The sequence below is a fragment of the Hemitrygon akajei genome, chromosome 27 (genome assembly GCF_048418815.1).
Source record: "Hemitrygon akajei chromosome 27, sHemAka1.3, whole genome shotgun sequence".
In the NCBI taxonomy this organism is placed as follows: domain Eukaryota; kingdom Metazoa; phylum Chordata; class Chondrichthyes; order Myliobatiformes; family Dasyatidae; genus Hemitrygon; species Hemitrygon akajei.
This window is the reverse complement of record NC_133150.1, coordinates 2497155-2523768: the sequence shown is the minus strand read 5'-3', so window position 1 is coordinate 2523768 and position 26614 is coordinate 2497155. Positions and strand designations below refer to the sequence as shown.

The window sequence follows — 26614 nt, the reverse complement described above, 5'->3', positions numbered from 1 at the left end:
ACACACTTGTGTCTCGACCAATTGTGTATGCAGTATAAAATACAAAGAAAATTGCACAAAACTGATCCAGTACTAATACGATAGTGGCAATTCTGAAGGAACCTAATACAAACAACATTAGACGAATACATCTCACCTGAGAAGTTTACTATGTTTTCGTACACACATGCTGAACCCCTGAACGGAGACTTAACATTCACGGTACGCTGTTACATGCACAATCAGTCATGATATAATAAAGTAAGACAAAAGGTACACTTTGGCACAACTTTTACACAATATTGCCTGGTGGTTAAATTACAGGAAGACTGACCTACTTGGCCGGTGAGGAGCTTTGCAAGCCACGCTATCCAGCGTTTAGTTCTTTACTCGTGAAAGACATGTCAAATTATCGATATTCTTGATTCACCAAAAACATAAACGAATTCACATGGATTTTGTAAATTAATGCTCACCTTTTCTCACCATGCCTAGCACCACTGGGGGAACTTGATTCCAACAGCTTCAGCAGCAGAAAACAAAATGGTCTCCCCACTGTCCTGCGCGTGTGTAATGACATCACCATCTCAAAGGCACAGACAACTATTCTAGCTTTACCCGGATGAATGCCTAAGTACACTTTTAACGATACTGAATAAGATTCGACGGTCACCCGGTTACATTCTCCCCTGCATTCAAGTGATCGTCCTCGATTACTCGCTCACGACAAGGGTACTTTTAACTTCCTTAACTGCTTCTCTAAAGAGAACTGTACTACGACTAGCCAGTATCTCAGACACTGCTGCCGGTTAATGGAGGCCTCAGCAACGACTGACCTTGGTTCGTGATGTGGGTTAGGTTGCTCTCCAGCATTTACTCGTTTACTCCTGTGGGGTGCTGCCCCAGGAGGGCTACTGACCTCTGCCCCTGCATTAGCAGTCGTCGGCTCCCCCGTCTCAGTCCCGGAACGTGTCATGTTTTCGGAAGATATGCTGTCTAGGCTCGGGTCAAGGTACTGTACACCCTGTTCTGACATATCTTCTGCCACTATCACACCATTTTCTGAATCCTCAGAATCTGATTCCTGCCCCAGGGGTGAGCTGGCCTGAGTTACTGGAGTTTGCAGTCTCCTTTGGGAACTTCTTTCCAGGAGGCAACTTACACAACAAATCATGCATCGTCCGGTTGAAACGCTCACACTGCACTTTTCCAGTCGGATGATGAGGTGTGGTATGGCTCTTCTTTACCCCGTATAGTTTTCAAAGCTCAACTAGAACCTCACTTTCGAAGTTACGGCCCTAGTCAGAATGCAATCTCTCAGGAACACCATAGTTCATGAACCATTCCCTCAAGAGCACCTTTGCTGTGGCATCCGCCTTTTGATCCCGAGTCAGAAATGCTTGGGTGAATTTAGTGAAAACGTCCGTGACCACTAAGATTCTCACGCCTGTCAGTAGCCGGCTCCAACACAGAGAAATCTACAGCTACAACTTCAAGCGGCCTAGAAGCCAGAAATGACTCCATGGGGGGAAGGATCCTAGGCTGCGGCATCTTAGTTAGCACACAACGTGGACAATTTTTGATCCACCGTGCCACATCCTCGTGTATACCCACCCAAAAACATCCATCAGGGTTGTGCAAACACATGATAAACAGTTAAAGCACATTTGCCCCATTTGCTGGACCTGGAGAGGCCACTGCAGGTGGACCACTGCACCACTATTTTACCAGATTTATTATAACACAATTTGGCTGGATTATATGTTAATCACTCTTGTATCTTTTGCAGATTATTAACTTGTTTGTGGCTGTCATTATGGACAATTTTGATTATCTGACACGGGACTGGTCGATCCTGGGCCCTCACCATCTCGATGAATTTAAGAGGATCTGGGCCGAATATGATCCTGATGCTAAGTAAGTATATACACAGTCACAGGGACAGGGACACGGCCGTCACAGTCACAGGGACAGAGACACAACTGTCGCAGTCACAGGGACAGAGACACGGCCATCACAGTCACAGGGACACGGGACACAACTGTCACAATCACAGGGACAGAGACACGGCCATCACAGTCACAGGGACAGAGACACAACTGTCACAGTCACAGGGACACGGGACACAACTGTCACAGACAAAGGGACAGAGACACGGCCGTCACAGTCACAGGGACAGAGACACAACTGTCACAGTCACAGGGACAGAGACACGGCCGTCACAGTCACAGGGACAGAGACACGGCCGTCACAGACAAAGGGACAGAGACACAGCCGTCACAGTCACAGGGACAGAGACACAACTGTCACAGTCACAGGGACAGAGACACAACTGTCACAGTCACAGGGACACGGGACACAACTGTCACAGACACAGGGACATGGGACACGGCCGTCACAGTCACAGGGACACGGGAAACGGCCGTCACAGTCACAGGGACACGGGACACAACTGTCACAGTCACAGGGACAGAGACACGGCCGTCACAGTCACAGGGACACGGGACACAACTGTCGCAGTCACAGGGACACGGGACACAACCGTCACAGTCACAGGGACAGAGACACAACTGTCACAGTCACAGGGACAGAGACACGGCCATCACAGTCACAGGGACACGGGACACAACTGTCACAGTCACAGGGACAGAGACACGGCCGTCACAGTCACAGGGACAGAGACACGGCCGTCACAGTCACAGGGACAGAGACACATCTGTCACAGACAAAGGGACAGAGACACGGCCGTCACAGTCACAGGGACAGAGACACAACTGTCACAGTCACAGGAACAGAGACACAACCGTCACAGTCACAGGGACAGAGACACAACTGTCACAGTCACAGGGACACGGGACACAACTGTCACAGACACAGGGACACGGGAAACGGACGTCACAGTCACAGGGACACGGGAAACGGCCGTCACAGTCACAGGGACACGGGACACAACTGTCACAGTCACAGGGACAGAGACACGGCCGTCACAGTCACAGGGACACGGGACACAACTGTCACAGTCACAGGGACAGAGACACAACTGTCACAGTCACAGGGACAGAGACACAACTGTCACAGACACAGGGACACGGGAAACGGCCCTCACAGTCACAGGGACACGGGAAACGGCCGTCACAGTCACAGGGACAGAGACACAACTGTCACAGTCACAGGGACACGGGAAACGGCCGTCACAGTCACAGGGACATGGGACACAACTGTCACAGTCACAGGGACAGAGACACAACTGACAGTCACAGGGACACGGGTCACAACTGTCACAGTCACAGGGACAGAGACACAACTGTCACAGTCACAGGGACAGAGACACGGCCATCACAGTCATAGGGACAGAGACACAACTGTCACAGTCACAGGGACAGAGACACGACCGTCACAGTCACAGGGACAGAGACACCACTGTCACAGTCACAGGGACACGGGACACAACCGTCACAGTCACAGGGACAGAGACACGGCCATCACAGTCACAGGGACAGAGACACGGCCGTCACAGTCACAGGGACAGAGACACGGCCGTCACAGTCACAGGGACAGAGACACCACTGTCACAGTCACAGGGACAGAGACACGGCCGTCACAGTCACAGGGACACGGGACATGGCCATCACAGTCACAGGGACACGGGTCACAACTGTCACAGTCACAGGGACAGAGACACGGCCATCACAGTCACAGGGACAGAGACACGGCCATCACAGTCACAGGGACAGAGACACGGCCGTCACAGTCAGAGGGACACGGGACACAACTGTCACAGTCACAGGGACATGGGACACAACTGTCACAGTCACAGGGACCGAGACACAACTGTCACAGTCACAGGGACAGAGACACCACTGTCACAGTCACAGGGACAGAGACACAACTGTCACAGTCACAGGGACAGAGACACCACTGTCACAGTCACAGGGACAGAGACACAACTGTCACAGACACAGGGACACGGGACACGGCCGTCACAGTCACAGGGACAGAGACACGGCCGTCACAGTCACAGGGACAGAGAAACAACTGTCACAGTCACAGGGACACGGGACACAACTGTCGCAGTCACAGGGACATGTGACAAAACGGTCACAGGGACATGTGACACAACGGTCACAGTCACAGGGACAGAGACACCACTGTCACAGTCACAGGGACAGAGACACCACTGTCACAGTCACAGGGACACGGGACATGGCCATCACAGTCACAGGGACACGGGTCACAACTGTCACAGTCACAGGGACACGGGACACAACTGTCGCAGTCACAGGGACAGAGACACGGCCGTCACAGTCACAGGGACAGAGACACGGCTGTCACAGTCACAGGGACACGGGACACAACTGTCACAGTCACAGGGACAGAGACACAACTGTCACAGTCACAGGGACAGAGACACGGCGGTCACAGTCACAGGGACACGGGACACAACCGTCACAGTCACAGGGACACGGGACACGGCCGTCACAGTCACAGGGACAGAGACACCACTGTCACAGTCACAGGGACACGGGACACAACTGTCACAGTCACAGGGACAGAGACACAACTGTCACAGTCACAGGGACAGAGACACGGCCGTCACAGTCACAGGGACACGGGACACAACCGTCACAGTCACAGGGACACGGGACACAACTGTCACTGTCACAGGGACAGAGACACAACTGTCACAGACAAAGGGACAGAGACACGGCCATAATAGTCACAGGGACAGAGACACGGGACACAACTGTCACAGTCACAGAGACATGGGACACAACTGTCACAGTCACAGGGACAGAGACACAACTGTCACAGACAAAGGGACAGAGACACGGCCATAATAGTCACAGGGACAGAGACACGGGACACAACTGTCACAGTCACAGAGACATGGGACACAACTGTAACAGTCACAGGGACATGGGACACAACTGTCACAGACAAAGGGACAGAGACACGGCCATAATAGTCACAGGGACAGAGACACGGGACACAACTGTCACAGTCACAGGGACACGGGACACAACTGTCACACTCACAGGGACAGAGACACAACTGTCACAGTCACAGGGACATGGGACACAACTGTCACAGTCACAGGGACAGAGACACGGCTGGCACAGTCACAGGGACAGAGACACGGCCGTCACAGTCACAGGGACACGGGACACAACCGTCACAGTCACAGGGACACGGGACACAACCGTCACCGTCACAGGGACACGGGACACAACTGTCACAGTCACAGGGACATGTGACAAAACGGTCACAGGGACATGTGACAGAACGGTCACAGTCAGAGGGACATGGGACACAACTGTCACAGTCACAGGGACAGAGACACAACTGTCACAGTAAAAGGGACAGAGACACAACTGTCACAGTCACAGGGACAGAGACACGGCCGTCACAGTCAGAGGGACACGGGACACAACTGTCACAATCACAGGGACAGAGACACAACTGTCACAGTAAAAGGGACAGAGACACAACTGTCACAGTCACAGGGACAGAGACACGGCCGTCACAGTTAGAGGGACACGGGACTCAACCGTCACAGTCACAGGGACACGGGACACAACCGTCACAGTCACAGGGACATTGGACACAACTGTCACAGTCACAGGGACACGGGACACGGCCGGCACAGTCACAGGGACAGAGACACAACTGTCAGAGTCACAGGGACAGAGACACAACTGTCACAGTCACAGGGACAGAGACACGGCCATCACAGACACAGGGACAGAGACACGGCCGTCACAGTCACAGGGACACGGGAGACAACTGTCACAGACACAGGGACTGAGACACAACTGTCACAGTCACAGGGACAGAGACACGGCCGTCACAGTCACAGGGACACGGGACACAACCGTCACAGTCACAGGGACATTGGACACAACTGTCACAGTCACAGGGACACGGGACACGGCCATCACAGTCACAGGGACAGAGACACAACTGTCACAGTCACAGGGACATTGGACACAACTGTCACAGTCACAGGGACAGAGACACAACTGTCACAGTCACAGGGACAGAGACACGGCCGTCACAGTCATAGGGACAGAGACACAACTGTCACAGTCACAGGGACAGAGACACGGCCATCACAGACACAGGGACAGAGACACAACTGTCACAGTCACAGGGACAGAGACACGGCCGTCACAGTCACAGGGACAGAGACATGGCCGTCACAGTCACAGGGACACGGGAGACAACTGTCACAGACACAGGGACTGAGACACAACTGTCACAGTCACAGGGACAGAGACACAACTGTCACAGTCACAGGGACAGAGACACGGCCATCACAGACACAGGGACAGAGACACGGCCGTCACAGTCACAGGGACACGGGACACAACCGTCACAGTCACAGGGACATTGGACACAACTGTCACAGTCACAGGGACACGGGACACGGCCATCACAGTCACAGGGACACGGGACACGGCCGGCACAGTCACAGGGACACGGGACACAACCGTCACAGTCACAGGGACAGAGACACAACTGTCACAGTCACAGGGACAGAGACACGGCCATCACAGTCACAGGGACAGAGACACGGCCATCACAGTCAGAGGGACACGGGACACAACTGTCACAGTCACAGGGACAGAGACACGGCCATCACAGTCAGAGGGACACGGGACACAACTGTCACAGTCACAGGGACAGAGACACGGCCATCACAGTCACAGGGACAGAGACACAACTGTCACAGTCGCAGGGACACGGGACACGGCCATCACAGTCACAGGGACAGAGTCACAACTGTCACAGTCACAGGGACACGGGACACGGCCATCACAATCACAGGGACACGGGACACAGCCGTCACAGTCACAGGGACAGAGACACAACTGTCGCAGTCACAGGGACAGAGACACGGCCGTCACAGTCACAGGGACACGGGTCACAACTGTCACAGTCACAGGGACAGAGACACAACTGTCACAGTCACAGGGACAGAGACACGGCCATCACAGTCATAGGGACAGAGACACAACTGTCACAGTCACAGGGACACGGGACACGGCCATCACAGTCACAGGGACAGAGTCACGGCCGTCACAGTCACAGGGACAGAGACACGGCCATCACAGTCATAGGGACAGAGACACAACTGTCACAGTCACAGGGACACGGGACACGGCCATCACAGTCACAGGGACAGAGACACGGCCGTCACAGTCACAGGGACACGGGACACAACCGTCACAGTCACAGGGACAGAGACACGGCCGTCACAGTCACAGGGACACGGGACACAACTGTCACAGTCACAGGGACAGAGACACGGCCGTCACAGTCACAGGGACACGGGACACAACTGTCACAGTCACAGGGACAGAGACACGGCCGTCACAGTCACAGGGACACGGGACACAACTGTCACAGTCACAGGGACAGAGACACAATTGTCACAGTCACAGGGACAGAGACACAACTGTCACAGACAAAGGGACAGAGACACGGCCATAATAGTCACAGGGACAGAGACACGGGACACAACTGTCACAGTCACAGAGACATGGGACACAACTGTCACAGTCACAGGGACATTGGACACAACTGTCACAGACAAAGGGACAGAGACACGGCCATAATAGTCACAGGGACAGAGACACGGGACACAACTGTCACAGTCACAGAGACATGGGACACAACTGTCACAGTCACAGGGACACGGGACACAACTGTCACACTCACAGGGACAGAGACACAACTGTCACAGTCACAGGGACATGGGACACAACTGTCACAGTCACAGGGACAGAGACACGGCTGGCACAGTCACAGGGACAGAGACACAACTGTCATAGACACAGGGACAGAGACACGGCCGTCACAGTCACAGGGACACGGGACACAACCGTCACAGTCACAGGGACACGGGACACAACTGTCACAGTCACAGGGACATGTGACAAAACGGTCACAGGGACATGTGACACAACGGTCACAGTCAGAGGGACATGGGACACAACTGTCACAGTCACAGGGACAGAGACACAGCCATCACAGTCAGAGGGACACGGGACACAACTGTCACTGTCACCGGGACAGAGACACGGCCGTCACAGTCACAGGGACAGAGACACAGCCGTCACAGTCAGAGGGACACGGGACACAACTGTCACAATCACAGGGACAGAGACACAACTGTCACAGTAAAAGGGACACAGACACAACTGTCACAGTCACAGGGACAGAGACACAACTGTCACAGTCACAGGGACAGAGACACGGCCGTCACAGTCAGAGGGACACGGGACACAACCGTCACAGTCACAGGGACACGGGACACAACTGTCACAATCAGAGGGACACGGGACACGGCCATCACAGTCACAGGGACAGAGACACAACTGTCACAGTCACAGGGACAGAGACACAACTGTCACAGTCACAGGGACAGAGACACGGCCATCACAGACACAGGGACAGAGACACGGCCGTCACAGTCACAGGGACACGGGAGACAACTGTCACAGACACAGGGACTGAGACACAACTGTCACAGTCACAGGGACAGAGACACGGCCGTCACAGTCACAGGGACACGGGACACAACCGTCACAGTCACAGGGACATTGGACACAACTGTCACAGTCACAGGGACACGGGACACGGCCATCACAGTCACAGGGACAGAGACACAACTGTCACAGTCACAGGGACACGGGACACGGCCATCACAGTCACAGGGACAGAGACACAACTGTCACAGTCACAGGGACATTGGACACAACTGTCACAGTCACAGGGACACGGGACACGGCCATCACAGTCACAGGGACATTGGACACAACTGTCACAGTCACAGGGACACGGGACACGGCCATCACAGTCACAGGGACAGAGACACGGCCGTCACAGTCATAGGGACAGAGACACAACTGTCACAGTCACAGGGACAGAGACACGGCCATCACAGACACAGGGACAGAGACACGGCCGTCACAGTCACAGGGACACGGGAGACAACTGTCACAGACACAGGGACTGAGACACAACTGTCACAGTCACAGGGACAGAGACACGGCCGTCACAGTCATAGGGACAGAGACACAACTGTCACAGTCACAGGGACAGAGACACGGCCATCACAGACACAGGGACAGAGACACGGCCGTCACAGTCACAGGGACACGGGAGACAACTGTCACAGACACAGGGACTGAGACACAACTGTCACAGTCACAGGGACAGAGACACAACTGTCACAGTCACAGGGACAGAGACACGGCCGTCACAGTCACAGGGACACGGGACACAACCGTCACAGTCACAGGGACATGGGACACAACTGTCACAGTCACAGGGACAGAGACACAGCCATCACAGTCAGAGGGACACGGGACACAACTGTCACTGTCACCGGGACAGAGACACGGCCGTCACAGTCACAGGGACAGAGACACAACTGTCACAGTCACAGGGACACGGGACACGGCCATCACAGTCACAGGGACAGAGACACAACTGTCACAGTCACAGGGACATGGGACACAACTGTCACAGACACAGGGACAGAGACACAGCCGTCACAGTCAGAGGGACACGGGACACAACTGTCACAATCACAGGGACAGAGACACAACTGTCACAGTAAAAGGGACAGAGACACAACTGTCACAGTCACAGGGACAGAGACACCACTGTCACAGTCACAGGGACACGGGACACAACTGTCACAGTCACAGGGACAGAGACACGGCCGTCACAGTCACAGGGACACGGGGCACAACCGTCACAGTCACAGGGACATGGGACACAACTGTCACAGTCACAGGGACAGAGACACAGCCATCACAGTCAGAGGGACACGGGACACAACTGTCACTGTCACCGGGACAGAGACACGGCCGTCACAGTCACAGGGACAGAGACACAACTGTCACAGTCACAGGGACACGGGACACGGCCATCACAGTCACAGGGACAGAGACACAACTGTCACAGTCACAGGGACATGGGACACAACTGTCACAGACACAGGGACAGAGACACAGCCGTCACAGTCAGAGGGACACGGGACACAACTGTCACAATCACAGGGACAGAGACACAACTGTCACAGTAAAAGGGACAGAGACACAACTGTCACAGTCACAGGGACAGAGACACCACTGTCACAGTCACAGGGACACGGGACACAACTGTCACAGTCACAGGGACAGAGACACGGCCGTCACAGTCACAGGGACACGGGGCACAACCGTCACAGTCACAGGGACATGGGACACAACTGTCACAGTCACAGGGACAGAGACACAGCCATCACAGTCAGAGGGACACGGGACACAACTGTCACTGTCACCGGGACAGAGACACGGCCGTCACAGTCACAGGGACACGGGACACAACTGTCACAATCACAGGGACAGAGACACAACGGTCACAGTCACAGGGACACGGGACACAACTGTCACAGTCAGAGGGACACGGGACACGGCCATCACAGTCACAGGGACAGAGACACGGCCGTCACAGTCACAGGGACAGAGACACAACTGTCACAGTCACAGGGACAGAGACACGGCCGTCACAGTCACAGGGACAGAGACACCACCGTCACAGTCACAGGGACAGAGACACAACTGTCACAGTCACAGTGACACGGGACACGGCCATCACAGTCACAGGGACACGGGACACAACTGTCACAGTCACAGGAACAGAGACACGTCCATCACAGTCATAGCGACAGAGACACAACTGTCACAGTCACAGGGACATGGGACACGGCCATCACAGTCACAGGGACTGAGACACGGCCGTCACAGTCACAGGGACAGAGACATGGCCGTCACAGTCACAGGGACACGGCACACAACTGTCACAGTCACAGGGACAGAGACACGGCCGTCACAGTCATAGGGACAGAGACACAACTGTCACAGTCACAGTGACACGGGACACGGCCATCACAGTCACAGGGACACGGGACACAACTGTCACAGTCACAGGGACAGAGACACGGCCATCACAGTCATAGCGACAGAGACACAACTGTCACAGTCACAGGGACATGGGACACGGCCATCACAGTCACAGGGACACGGGTCACAACTGTCACAGTCATAGGGACAGAGACACGGCCGTCACAGTCACAGGGACACGGGTCACAACTGTCACAGTCACAGGGACACGGGTCACAACTGTCACAGTCACAGGGACAGAGACACGGCCGTCACAGTCACAGGGACAGAGACATGGCCGTCACAGTCACAGGGACACGGCACACAACTGTCACAGTCACAGGGACAGAGACACGGCCGTCAAAGTCACAGGGACAGAGACACGGCCATCACAGTCATAGCGACAGAGACACAACTGTCACAGTCACAGGGACACGGGACATGGCCATCACAGTCACAGGGACAGAGACACGGCCATCACAGTCACAGGGACAGAGACACGGCCGTCACAGTCACAGGGACAGAGACACATCTGTCACAGGGACAGAGACACGGCTGTCACAGTCACAGGGACAGAGACACAACTGTCACAGTCACAGGTACAGAGACACGGCCGTCACAGTCACAGGGACACGGGACACAACCGTCACAGTCACAGGGACATGGGACACAACTGTCACAGTCACAGGGACAGATACACAGCCATCACAGTCAGAGGGACACGGGACACAACTGTCACTGTCACCGGGACAGAGACACGGCCGTCACAGTCACAGGGACAGAGACACGGCTGTCACAGTCACAGGGACAGAGACACAGCCGTCACAGTCAGAGGGACACGGGACACAACCGTCACCGTCACAGGGACACGGGACACAACCGTCACAGTCACAGGTACAGAGACACAACTGTCACAGTCACAGGGACAGAGACACAACTGTCACTGTCACCGGGACAGAGACACGGCCGTCACAGTCACAGGGACAGAGACACGGCTGTCACAGTCACAGGGACAGAGACACAGCCGTCACAGTCAGAGGGACACGGGACACAACTGTCACAATCACAGGGACAGAGACACAACTGTCACAGTCACAGGGACACGGGACACAACTGTCACAGTAAAAGGGACAGAGACACAACTGTCACAGTCACAGAGACACGGGACACAACCGTCACCGTCACAGTGACATGGGACACAACCGTCACAGTCACAGGGACATGTGACAAAACGGTCACAGGGACATGTGACACAACGGTCACAGTCACAGGGACAGAGACACCACTGTCACAGTCACAGGGACAGAGACACAACTGTCACAGTCACAGTGACACGGGACACAACCGTCACAGTCACAGGGTCATGTGACACAACGGTCACAGTCACAGGGACAGAGACACCACTGTCACAGTCACAGGGACAGAGACACGGCCGTCACAGTCATAGGGACAGAGACACAACTGTCACAGTCACAGGGACATGGGTCACAACTGTCACAGTCACAGGGACAGAGACACCGCCGTCACAGTCACAGGGACACGGGACACGGCCATCACAGTCACAGGGACACGGGACACAACCGTCACAGTCACAGGGACAGAGACACAACTGTCACAGTCACAGGGACAGAGACACGGCCATCACAGTCACAGGGACAGAGACACGGCCGTCACAGTCACAGGGACAGAGACACATCTGTCACAGTAACAGGGACAGAGACACGGCCATCACAGTCACAGGGACACGGGACACAACTGTCACAGTCACAGGGACACGGGACACAACTGTCACAGTCACAGGGACAGAGACACAGCCATCACAGTCAGAGGGACACGGGACACAACTGTCACTGTCACCGGGACAGAGACACGGCCGTCACAGTCAGAGGGACAGGGACACGGCCGTCACAGTCAGAGGGACACGGGACACAACTGTCACAATCACAGGGACAGAAACACAACGGTCACAGTCACAGGGACAGAGACACGGCCGTCACAGTCACAGGGACAGAGACACCACCGTCACAGTCACAGGGACACGGGACACGGCCATCACAGTCACAGGGACACGGGTCACAACTGTCACAGTCACAGGGACAGAGACACGGCCGTCACAGTCACAGGGACAGAGACACGGCTGTCACAGTCACAGGGACAGAGACACCACTGTCACAGTCACAGGGACACGGGACACGGCCATCACAGTCATAGGGACACGGGACACGGCCGGCACAGTCACAGGGACACGGGACACAACCGTCACAGTCACAGGGACAGAGACACAACCGTCACAGTCACAGGGACAGAGACACGGCCATCACAGTCACAGGGACAGAGACACGGCCGTCACAGTCACAGGGACAGAGACACATCTGTCGCAGTCACAGGGACAGAGACACGGCCGTCACAGTCACAGGGACACGGGACACAACTGTCACAGTCACAGGGACAGAGACACGGCCATCACAGTCACAGGGACAGAGACACGGCCGTCACAGTCACAGGGACATGGGACACAACTGTCACAGTCACAGGGACACGGGACACGGCCATCACAGTCACAGGGACACGGGACACAACTGTCACAGTCACAGGGACAGAGACACAACTGTCACAGTCACAGGGACAGAGACACGGCCGTCACAGTCACAGGGACACGGGACACAACCGTCACAGTCACAGGGACACGGGACACAACTGTCACAGTCACAGGGACAGATACACAGCCATCACAGTCAGAGGGACACGGGACACAACTGTCACTGTCACCGGGACAGAGACACGGCTGTCACAGTCACAGGGACAGAGACACAGACGTCACAGTCAGAGGGACACAGGACACAACTGTCACAATCACAGGGACAGAGACACAACTGTCACAGTAAAAGGGACAGAGACACAACTGTCACAGTCACAGAGACACGGGACACAACCGTAACCGTCACAGGGACACGGGACACAACCGTCACAGTCACAGGGACATGTGACAAAACGGTCACAGGGACATGTGACACAACGGTCACAGTCACAGGGACAGAGACACCACTGTCACAGTCACAGGGACAGAGACACAACTGTCACAGTCACAGTGACACGGGACACAACCGTCACAGTCACAGGGACATGTGACACAACGGTCACAGTCACAGGGACAGAGACACAACCGTCACAGTCACAGGGACAGAGACACAACCGTCACAGTCACAGGGACATGTGACACAACGGTCACAGTCACAGGGACAGAGACACAACTGTCACAGATACAGGGACAGAGACACGGCCGTCACAGTCATAGGGACACAGACACAACTGTCACAGTCACAGGGACACGGGACACGGCCATCACAGTCACAGGGACACGGGTCACAACTGTCACAGTCACAGGGACAGAGACACAACTGTCACAGTCACAGGGACAGAGACACGGCCATCACAGTCACAGGGACAGAGACACAACTGTCACAGTCACAGGGACAGAGATACGGCCATCACAGTCACAGGGACAGAGACACAACTGTCACAGTCACAGGGACAGAGACACAACTGTCACAGTCACAGGGACACGGGACACGGCCGGCACAGTCACAGGGACACGGGACACAACCGGCACAGTCACAGGGACAGAGACACAACTGTCACAGTCACAGGGACAGAGACACGGCCATCACAGTCACAGGGACACGGGACACAACTGTCACAGTCACAGGGACAGAGACACGGCCGTCACAGTCACAGGGACACGGGACACAACTGTCACAGTCACAGGGACAGAGACACGGCCATCACAGTCACAGGGACACGGGACACAACTGTCACAGTCACAGGGACACGGGACACAACTGTCACAGTCACAGGGACAGAGACACAACTGTCACAGTCACAGGGACAGAGACACGGCCGTCACAGTCACAGGGACACGGGACACAACCGTCACAGTCACAGGGACATGGGACACAACTGTCACAGTCACAGGGACAGATACACAGCCATCACAGTCAGAGGGACACGGGACACAACTGTCACTGTCACCGGGACAGAGACACGGCCGTCACAGTCACAGGGACAGAGACACGGCTGTCACAGTCACAGGGACAGAGACACAGCCGTCACAGTCAGAGGGACACGGGACACAACCGTCACCGTCACAGGGACACGGGACACAACCGTCACAGTCACAGGTACAGAGACACAACTGTCACAGTCACAGGGACAGAGACACAACTGTCTCTGTCACCGGGACAGAGACACGGCCGTCACAGTCACAGGGACAGAGACACGGCTGTCACAGTCACAGGGACAGAGACACAGCCGTCACAGTCAGAGGGACACGGGACACAACTGTCACAATCACAGGGACAGAGACACAACTGTCACAGTCACAGGGACACGGGACACAACTGTCACAGTAAAAGGGACAGAGACACAACTGTCACAGTCACAGAGACACGGGACACAACTGTCACAGTCACAGGGACATGGGACACAACTGTCACAGTCACAGGGACAGAGACACAGCCATCACAGTCAGAGGGACACGGGACACAACTGTCACTGTCACCGGGACAGAGACACGGCCGTCACAGTCAGAGGGACAGAGACACAGCCGTCACAGTCACAGGGACATTGGACACAACTGTCACAGTCACAGGGACACGGGACACAGCCGGCACAGTCACAGGGACAGAGACACAACTGTCAGAGTCACAGGGACAGAGACACAACTGTCACAGTCACAGGGACAGAGACACGGCCATCACAGACACAGGGACAGAGACACGGCCGTCACAGTCACAGGGACACGGGAGACAACTGTCACAGACACAGGGACTGAGACACAACTGTCACAGTCACAGGGACAGAGACACGGCCGTCACAGTCACAGGGACACGGGACACAACCGTCACAGTCACAGGGACATTGGACACAACTGTCACAGTCACAGGGACACGGGACACGGCCATCACAGTCACAGGGACAGAGACACAACTGTCACAGTCACAGGGACATTGGACACAACTGTCACAGTCACAGGGACAGAGACACAACTGTCACAGTCACAGGGACAGAGACACGGCCGTCACAGTCATAGGGACAGAGACACAACTGTCACAGTCACAGGGACAGAGACACGGCCATCACAGACACAGGGACAGAGACACAACTGTCACAGTCACAGGGACAGAGACACGGCCGTCACAGTCACAGGGACAGAGACATGGCCGTCACAGTCACAGGGACACGGGAGACAACTGTCACAGACACAGGGACTGAGACACAACTGTCACAGTCACAGGGACAGAGACACAACTGTCACAGTCACAGGGACAGAGACACGGCCATCACAGACACAGGGACAGAGACACGGCCGTCACAGTCACAGGGACACGGGACACAACCGTCACAGTCACAGGGACATTGGACACAACTGTCACAGTCACAGGGACACGGGACACGGCCATCACAGTCACAGGGACACGGGACACGGCCGGCACAGTCACAGGGACACGGGACACAACCGTCACAGTCACAGGGACAGAGACACAACTGTCACAGTCACAGGGACAGAGACACGGCCATCACAGTCACAGGGACAGAGACACGGCCATCACAGTCAGAGGGACACGGGACACAACTGTCACAGTCACAGGGACAGAGACACGGCCATCACAGTCAGAGGGACACGGGACACAACTGTCACAGTCACAGGGACAGAGACACGGCCATCACAGTCACAGGGACAGAGACACAACTGTCACAGTCGCAGGGACACGGGACACGGCCATCACAGTCACAGGGACAGAGTCACAACTGTCACAGTCACAGGGACACGGGACACGGCCATCACAATCACAGGGACACGGGACACAGCCGTCACAGTCACAGGGACAGAGACACAACTGTCGCAGTCACAGGGACAGAGACACGGCCGTCACAGTCACAGGGACACGGGTCACAACTGTCACAGTCACAGGGACAGAGACACAACTGTCACAGTCACAGGGACAGAGACACGGCCATCACAGTCATAGGGACAGAGACACAACTGTCACAGTCACAGGGACACGGGACACGGCCATCACAGTCACAGGGACAGAGTCACGGCCGTCACAGTCACAGGGACAGAGACACGGCCATCACAGTCATAGGGACAGAGACACAACTGTCACAGTCACAGGGACACGGGACACGGCCATCACAGTCACAGGGACAGAGACACGGCCGTCACAGTCACAGGGACACGGGACACAACCGTCACAGTCACAGGGACAGAGACACGGCCGTCACAGTCACAGGGACACGGGACACAACTGTCACAGTCACAGGGACAGAGACACGGCCGTCACAGTCACAGGGACACGGGACACAACTGTCACAGTCACAGGGACAGAGACACGGCCGTCACAGTCACAGGGACACGGGACACAACTGTCACAGTCACAGGGACAGAGACACAATTGTCACAGTCACAGGGACAGAGACACAACTGTCACAGACAAAGGGACAGAGACACGGCCATAATAGTCACAGGGACAGAGACACGGGACACAACTGTCACAGTCACAGAGACATGGGACACAACTGTCACAGTCACAGGGACATTGGACACAACTGTCACAGACAAAGGGACAGAGACACGGCCATAATAGTCACAGGGACAGAGACACGGGACACAACTGTCACAGTCACAGAGACATGGGACACAACTGTCACAGTCACAGGGACACGGGACACAACTGTCACACTCACAGGGACAGAGACACAACTGTCACAGTCACAGGGACATGGGACACAACTGTCACAGTCACAGGGACAGAGACACGGCTGGCACAGTCACAGGGACAGAGACACAACTGTCACAGACACAGGGACAGAGACACGGCCGTCACAGTCACAGGGACACGGGACACAACTGTCACAGTCACAGGGACACGGGACACAACTGTCACAGTCACAGGGACATGTGACAAAACGGTCACAGGGACATGTGACACAACGGTCACAGTCAGAGGGACATGGGACACAACTGTCACAGTCACAGGGACAGAGACACAGCCATCACAGTCAGAGGGACACGGGACACAACTGTCACTGTCACCGGGACAGAGACACGGCCGTCACAGTCACAGGGACAGAGACACAGCCGTCACAGTCAGAGGGACACGGGACACAACTGTCACAATCACAGGGACAGAGACACAACTGTTACAGTAAAAGGGACACAGACACAACTGTCACAGTCACAGGGACAGAGACACAACTGTCACAGTCACAGGGACAGAGACACGGCCGTCACAGTCAGAGGGACACGGGACACAACCGTCACAGTCACAGGGACACGGGACACAACTGTCACAATCAGAGGGACACGGGACACGGCCATCACAGTCACAGGGACAGAGACACAACTGTCACAGTCACAGGGACAGAGACACAACTGTCACAGTCACAGGGACAGAGACACGGCCATCACAGACACAGGGACAGAGACACGGCCGTCACAGTCACAGGGACACGGGAGACAACTGTCACAGACACAGGGACTGAGACACAACTGTCACAGTCACAGGGACAGAGACACGGCCGTCACAGTCACAGGGACACGGGACACAACCGTCACAGTCACAGGGACATTGGACACAACTGTCACAGTCACAGGGACACGGGACACGGCCATCACAGTCACAGGGACAGAGACACAACTGTCACAGTCACAGGGACACGGGACACGGCCATCACAGTCACAGGGACAGAGACACAACTGTCACAGTCACAGGGACATTGGACACAACTGTCACAGTCACAGGGACACGGGACACGGCCATCACAGTCACAGGGACATTGGACACAACTGTCACAGTCACAGGGACACGGGACACGGCCATCACAGTCACAGGGACAGAGACACGGCCGTCACAGTCATAGGGACAGAGACACAACTGTCACAGTCACAGGGACAGAGACACGGCCATCACAGACACAGGGACAGAGACACGGCCGTCACAGTCACAGGGACACGGGAGACAACTGTCACAGACACAGGGACTGAGACACAACTGTCACAGTCACAGGGACAGAGACACAACTGTCACAGTCACAGGGACAGAGACACGGCCGTCACAGTCACAGGGACACGGGACACAACCGTCACAGTCACAGGGACATGGGACACAACTGTCACAGTCACAGGGACAGAGACACAGCCATCACAGTCAGAGGGACACGGGACACAACTGTCACTGTCACCGGGACAGAGACACGGCCGTCACAGTCACAGGGACAGAGACACAACTGTCACAGTCACAGGGACACGGGACACGGCCATCACAGTCACAGGGACAGAGACACAACTGTCACAGTCACAGGGACATGGGACACAACTGTCACAGACACAGGGACAGAGACACAGCCGTCACAGTCAGAGGGACACGGGACACAACTGTCACAATCACAGGGACAGAGACACAACTGTCACAGTAAAAGGGACAGAGACACAACTGTCACAGTCACAGGGACAGAGACACCACTGTCACAGTCACAGGGACACGGGACACAACTGTCACAGTCACAGGGACAGAGACACGGCCGTCACAGTCACAGGGACACGGGGCACAACCGTCACAGTCACAGGGACATGGGACACAACTGTCACAGTCACAGGGACAGAGACACAGCCATCACAGTCAGAGGGACACGGGACACAACTGTCACTGTCACCGGGACAGAGACACGGCCGTCACAGTCACAGGGACAGAGACACAACTGTCACAGTCACAGGGACACGGGACACGGCCATCACAGTCACAGGGACAGAGACACAACTGTCACAGTCACAGGGACATGGGACACAACTGTCACAGACACAGGGACAGAGACACAGCCGTCACAGTCAGAGGGACACGGGACACAACTGTCACAATCACAGGGACAGAGACACAACTGTCACAGTAAAAGGGACAGAGACACAACTGTCACAGTCACAGGGACAGAGACACCACTGTCACAGTCACAGGGACACGGGACACAACTGTCACAGTCACAGGGACAGAGACACGGCCGTCACAGTCACAGGGACACGGGGCACAACCGTCACAGTCACAGGGACATGGGACACAACTGTCACAGTCACAGGGACAGAGACACAGCCATCACAGTCAGAGGGACACGGGACACAACTGTCACTGTCACCGGGACAGAGACACGGCCGTCACAGTCACAGGGACACGGGACACAACTGTCACAATCACAGGGACAGAGACACAACGGTCACAGTCACAGGGACACGGGACACAACTGTCACAGTCAGAGGGACACGGGACACGGCCATCACAGTCACAGGGACAGAGACACGGCCGTCACAGTCACAGGGACAGAGACACAACTGTCACAGTCACAGGGACAGAGACACGGCCGTCACAGTCACAGGGACAGAGACACCACCGTCACAGTCACAGGGACAGAGACACAACTGTCACAGTCACAGTGACACGGGACACGGCCATCACAGTCACAGGGACACGGGACACAACTGTCACAGTCACAGGAACAGAGACACGTCCATCACAGTCATAGCGACAGAGACACAACTGTCACAGTCACAGGGACATGGGACACGGCCATCACAGTCACAGGGACTGAGACACGGCCGTCACAGTCACAGGGACAGAGACATGGCCGTCACAGTCACAGGGACACGGCACACAACTGTCACAGTCACAGGGACAGAGACACGGCCGTCACAGTCATAGGGACAGAGACACAACTGTCACAGTCACAGTGACACGGGACACGGCCATCACAGTCACAGGGACACGGGACACAACTGTCACAGTCACAGGGACAGAGACACGGCCATCACAGTCATAGCGACAGAGACACAACTGTCACAGTCACAGGGACATGGGACACGGCCATCACAGTCACAGGGACACGGGTCACAACTGTCACAGTCATAGGGACAGAGACACGGCCGTCACAGTCACAGGGACACGGGTCACAACTGTCACAGTCACAGGGACACGGGTCACAACTGTCACAGTCACAGGGACAGAGACACGGCCGTCACAGTCACAGGGACAGAGACATGGCCGTCACAGTCACAGGGACACGGCACACAACTGTCACAGTCACAGGGACAGAGACACGGCCGTCAAAGTCACAGGGACAGAGACACGGCCATCACAGTCATAGCGACAGAGACACAACTGTCACAGTCACAGGGACACGGGACATGGCCATCACAGTCACAGGGACAGAGACACGGCCATCACAGTCACAGGGACAGAGACACGGCCGTCACAGTCACAGGGACAGAGACACATCTGTCACAGGGACAGAGACACGGCTGTCACAGTCACAGGGACAGAGACACAACTGTCACAGTCACAGGTACAGAGACACGGCCGTCACAGTCACAGGGACACGGGACACAACCGTCACAGTCACAGGGACATGGGACACAACTGTCACAGTCACAGGGACAGATACACAGCCATCACAGTCAGAGGGACACGGGACACAACTGTCACTGTCACCGGGACAGAGACACGGCCGTCACAGTCACAGGGACAGAGACACGGCTGTCACAGTCACAGGGACAGAGACACAGCCGTCACAGTCAGAGGGACACGGGACACAACCGTCACCGTCACAGGGACACGGGACACAACCGTCACAGTCACAGGTACAGAGACACAACTGTCACAGTCACAGGGACAGAGACACAACTGTCACTGTCACCGGGACAGAGACACGGCCGTCACAGTCACAGGGACAGAGACACGGCTGTCACAGTCACAGGGACAGAGACACAGCCGTCACAGTCAGAGGGACACGGGACACAACTGTCACAATCACAGGGACAGAGACACAACTGTCACAGTCACAGGGACACGGGACACAACTGTCACAGTAAAAGGGACAGAGACACAACTGTCACAGTCACAGAGACACGGGACACAACCGTCACCGTCACAGTGACACGGGACACAACCGTCACAGTCACAGGGACATGTGACAAAACGGTCACAGGGACATGTGACACAACGGTCACAGTCACAGGGACAGAGACACCACTGTCACAGTCACAGGGACAGAGACACAACTGTCACAGTCACAGTGACACGGGACACAACCGTCACAGTCACAGGGTCATGTGACACAACGGTCACAGTCACAGGGACAGAGACACCACTGTCACAGTCACAGGGACAGAGACACGGCCGTCACAGTCATAGGGACAGAGACACAACTGTCACAGTCACAGGGACATGGGTCACAACTGTCACAGTCACAGGGACAGAGACACCGCCGTCACAGTCACAGGGACACGGGACACGGCCATCACAGTCACAGGGACACGGGACACAACCGTCACAGTCACAGGGACAGAGACACAACTGTCACAGTCACAGGGACAGAGACACGGCCATCACAGTCACAGGGACAGAGACACGGCCGTCACAGTCACAGGGACAGAGACACATCTGTCACAGTAACAGGGACAGAGACACGGCCATCACAGTCACAGGGACACGGGACACAACTGTCACAGTCACAGGGACACGGGACACAACTGTCACAGTCACAGGGACAGAGACACAGCCATCACAGTCAGAGGGACACGGGACACAACTGTCACTGTCACCGGGACAGAGACACGGCCGTCACAGTCAGAGGGACAGGGACACGGCCGTCACAGTCAGAGGGACACGGGACACAACTGTCACAATCACAGGGACAGAAACACAACGGTCACAGTCACAGGGACAGAGACACGGCCGTCACAGTCACAGGGACAGAGACACCACCGTCACAGTCACAGGGACACGGGACACGGCCATCACAGTCACAGGGACACGGGTCACAACTGTCACAGTCACAGGGACAGAGACACGGCCGTCACAGTCACAGGGACAGAGACACGGCTGTCACAGTCACAGGGACAGAGACACCACTGTCACAGTCACAGGGACACGGGACACGGCCATCACAGTCATAGGGACACGGGACACGGCCGGCACAGTCACAGGGACACGGGACACAACCGTCACAGTCACAGGGACAGAGACACAACCGTCACAGTCACAGGGACAGAGACACGGCCATCACAGTCACAGGGACAGAGACACGGCCGTCACAGTCACAGGGACAGAGACACATCTGTCGCAGTCACAGGGACAGAGACACGGCCGTCACAGTCACAGGGACACGGGACACAACTGTCACAGTCACAGGGACAGAGACACGGCCATCACAGTCACAGGGACAGAGACACGGCCGTCACAGTCACAGGGACATGGGACACAACTGTCACAGTCACAGGGACACGGGACACGGCCATCACAGTCACAGGGACACGGGACACAACTGTCACAGTCACAGGGACAGAGACACAACTGTCACAGTCACAGGGACAGAGACACGGCCGTCACAGTCACAGGGACACGGGACACAACCGTCACAGTCACAGGGACACGGGACACAACTGTCACAGTCACAGGGACAGATACACAGCCATCACAGTCAGAGGGACACGGGACACAACTGTCACTGTCACCGGGACAGAGACACGGCTGTCACAGTCACAGGGACAGAGACACAGACGTCACAGTCAGAGGGACACAGGACACAACTGTCACAATCACAGGGACAGAGACACAACTGTCACAGTAAAAGGGACAGAGACACAACTGTCACAGTCACAGAGACACGGGACACAACCGTAACCGTCACAGGGACACGGGACACAACCGTCACAGTCACAGGGACATGTGACAAAACGGTCACAGGGACATGTGACACAACGGTCACAGTCACAGGGACAGAGACACCACTGTCACAGTCACAGGGACAGAGACACAACTGTCACAGTCACAGTGACACGGGACACAACCGTCACAGTCACAGGGACATGTGACACAACGGTCACAGTCACAGGGACAGAGACACAACCGTCACAGTCACAGGGACAGAGACACAACCGTCACAGTCACAGGGACATGTGACACAACGGTCACAGTCACAGGGACAGAGACACAACTGTCACAGTCACAGGGACAGAGACACGGCCGTCACAGTCATAGGGACACAGACACAACTGTCACAGTCACAGGGACAGAGATACGGCCATCACAGTCACAGGGACAGAGACACAACTGTCACAGTCACAGGGACAGAGACACAACTGTCACAGTCACAGGGACACGGGACACGGCCGGCACAGTCACAGGGACACGGGACACAACCGGCACAGTCACAGGGACAGAGACACAACTGTCACAGTCACAGGGACAGAGACACGGCCATCACAGTCACAGGGACACGGGACACAACTGTCACAGTCACAGGGACAGAGACACGGCCGTCACAGTCACAGGGACACGGGACACAACTGTCACAGTCACAGGGACAGAGACACGGCCATCACAGTCACAGGGACACGGGACACAACTGTCACAGTCACAGGGACACGGGACACAACTGTCACAGTCACAGGGACATGGGACACAACTGTCACAGTCACAGGGACAGAGACACAACTGTCACAGTCACAGGGACAGAGACACGGCCGTCACAGTCACAGGGACACGGGACACAACCGTCACAGTCACAGGGACATGGGACACAACTGTCACAGTCACAGGGACAGATACACAGCCATCACAGTCAGAGGGACACGGGACACAACTGTCACTGTCACCGGGACAGAGACACGGCCGTCACAGTCACAGGGACAGAGACACGGCTGTCACAGTCACAGGGACAGAGACACAGCCGTCACAGTCAGAGGGACACGGGACACAACCGTCACCGTCACAGGGACACGGGACACAACCGTCACAGTCACAGGTACAGAGACACAACTGTCACAGTCACAGGGACAGAGACACAACTGTCTCTGTCACCGGGACAGAGACACGGCCGTCACAGTCACAGGGACAGAGACACGGCTGTCACAGTCACAGGGACAGAGACACAGCCGTCACAGTCAGAGGGACACGGGACACAACTGTCACAATCACAGGGACAGAGACACAACTGTCACAGTCACAGGGACACGGGACACAACTGTCACAGTAAAAGGGACAGAGACACAACTGTCACAGTCACAGAGACACGGGACACAACTGTCACAGTCACAGGGACATGGGACACAACTGTCACAGTCACAGGGACATGGGACACAACTGTCACAGTCACAGGGACAGAGACACAGCCATCACAGTCAGAGGGACACGGGACACAACTGTCACTGTCACCGGGACAGAGACACGGCCGTCACAGTCAGAGGGACAGAGACACAGCCGTCACAGTCAGAGGGACAGAGACACGGCTGTCACAGTCACAGGGACACGGCACACGGCCATCACAGTCACAGGGACACGGGTCACAACTGTCACAGTCACAGGGACAGAGACACAACTGTCACAGTCACAGGGACAGAGACACAACTGTCACAGTCACAGGGACACGGGACACGGCCATCACAGTCACAGGGACACGGGTCACAACTGTCACAGTCATAGGGACAGAGACACAACTGTCACAGTCACAGGGACACGGGACACGGCCATCACAGTCACAGGGACACGGGTCACAACTGTCACAGTCACAGGGACAGAGACACAACTGTCACAGTCACAGGGACAGAGACACGGCCGTCAGAGTCACAGGGACAGAGACACCACTGTCACAGTCACAGGGACACGGGACACGGCCATCACAGTCACAGGGACACGGGACACGGCCGGCACAGTCACAGGGACACGGGACACAACCGTCACAGTCACAGGGACAGAGACACAACCGTCACAGTCACAGGGACAGAGACACGGCCGTCACAGTCACAGGGACAGAGACACAACCGTCACAGTCACAGGGACAGAGACACGGGACACAACTGTCACAGTCACAGGGACAGAGACACGGCCGTCACAGTCACAGGGACACGGGACACAACCGTCACAGTCACAGGGACATGGGACACAACTGTCACAGTCACAGGGACAGAGACACAACTGTCACAGTCACAGGGACACGGGACACAACTGTCACAGTCACCGGGACAGAGACACGGCCGGCACAGTCACAGGGACACGGGACACAACCGTCACAGTCACAGGGACATGGGACACAACTGTCACAGTCACCGGGACAGAGACACGGCCGTCACAGTCACAGGGACACGGGACACAACTGTCACAGTCACAGGGACAGATACACAGCCATCACAGTCACAGGGACACGGGACACAACTGTTACTGTCACAGGGACAGAGACACGGCCGTCACAGTCACAGGGACACGGGACACAACCGTCACAGTCACAGGGACATGGGACACAACTGTCACAGTCACAGGGACACAGGACACAACTGTCACCGTCACAGGGACACGGGACACAACCGTCACAGTCACAGGGACATGTGACAAAACGGTCACAGGGACATGTGACACAACGGTCACAGTCACAGGGACAGAGACACCACTGTCACAGTCACAGGGTCAGAGACACGGCCGTCACAGTCATAGGGACAGAGACACAACTGTCACAGTCACAGTGACACGGGACACGGCCATCACAGTCAGAGGGACACGGGACACAACTGTCACTGTCACCGGGACAGAGACACGGCCGTCACAGTCACAGGGACAGAGACACGGCCGTCACAGTCAGAGGGACACGGGACACAACTGTCA

General features: G+C 55.9%; 1 protein-coding gene across 5 annotated transcripts in view; it reads left to right on the top strand.

Moving 5' to 3' along the window:
- The window catches only part of LOC140717085 (voltage-dependent L-type calcium channel subunit alpha-1S-like), a 665173-nt gene that overhangs the window by 468662 nt on the left and 169897 nt on the right, over window positions 1-26614 (top strand). For all 5 annotated transcript variants that reach the window (XR_012096443.1, XM_073030268.1, XM_073030267.1 and 2 more), the window contains one exon: window positions 1769-1896. Coding sequence is in view for 4 of the 5 variants with exons in the window: in XM_073030268.1 (XP_072886369.1) it covers window positions 1769-1896 (128 nt within the window). In the remaining variant the exon portion in view is untranslated. The remainder of the gene's footprint in view (window positions 1-1768; window positions 1897-26614) is intronic.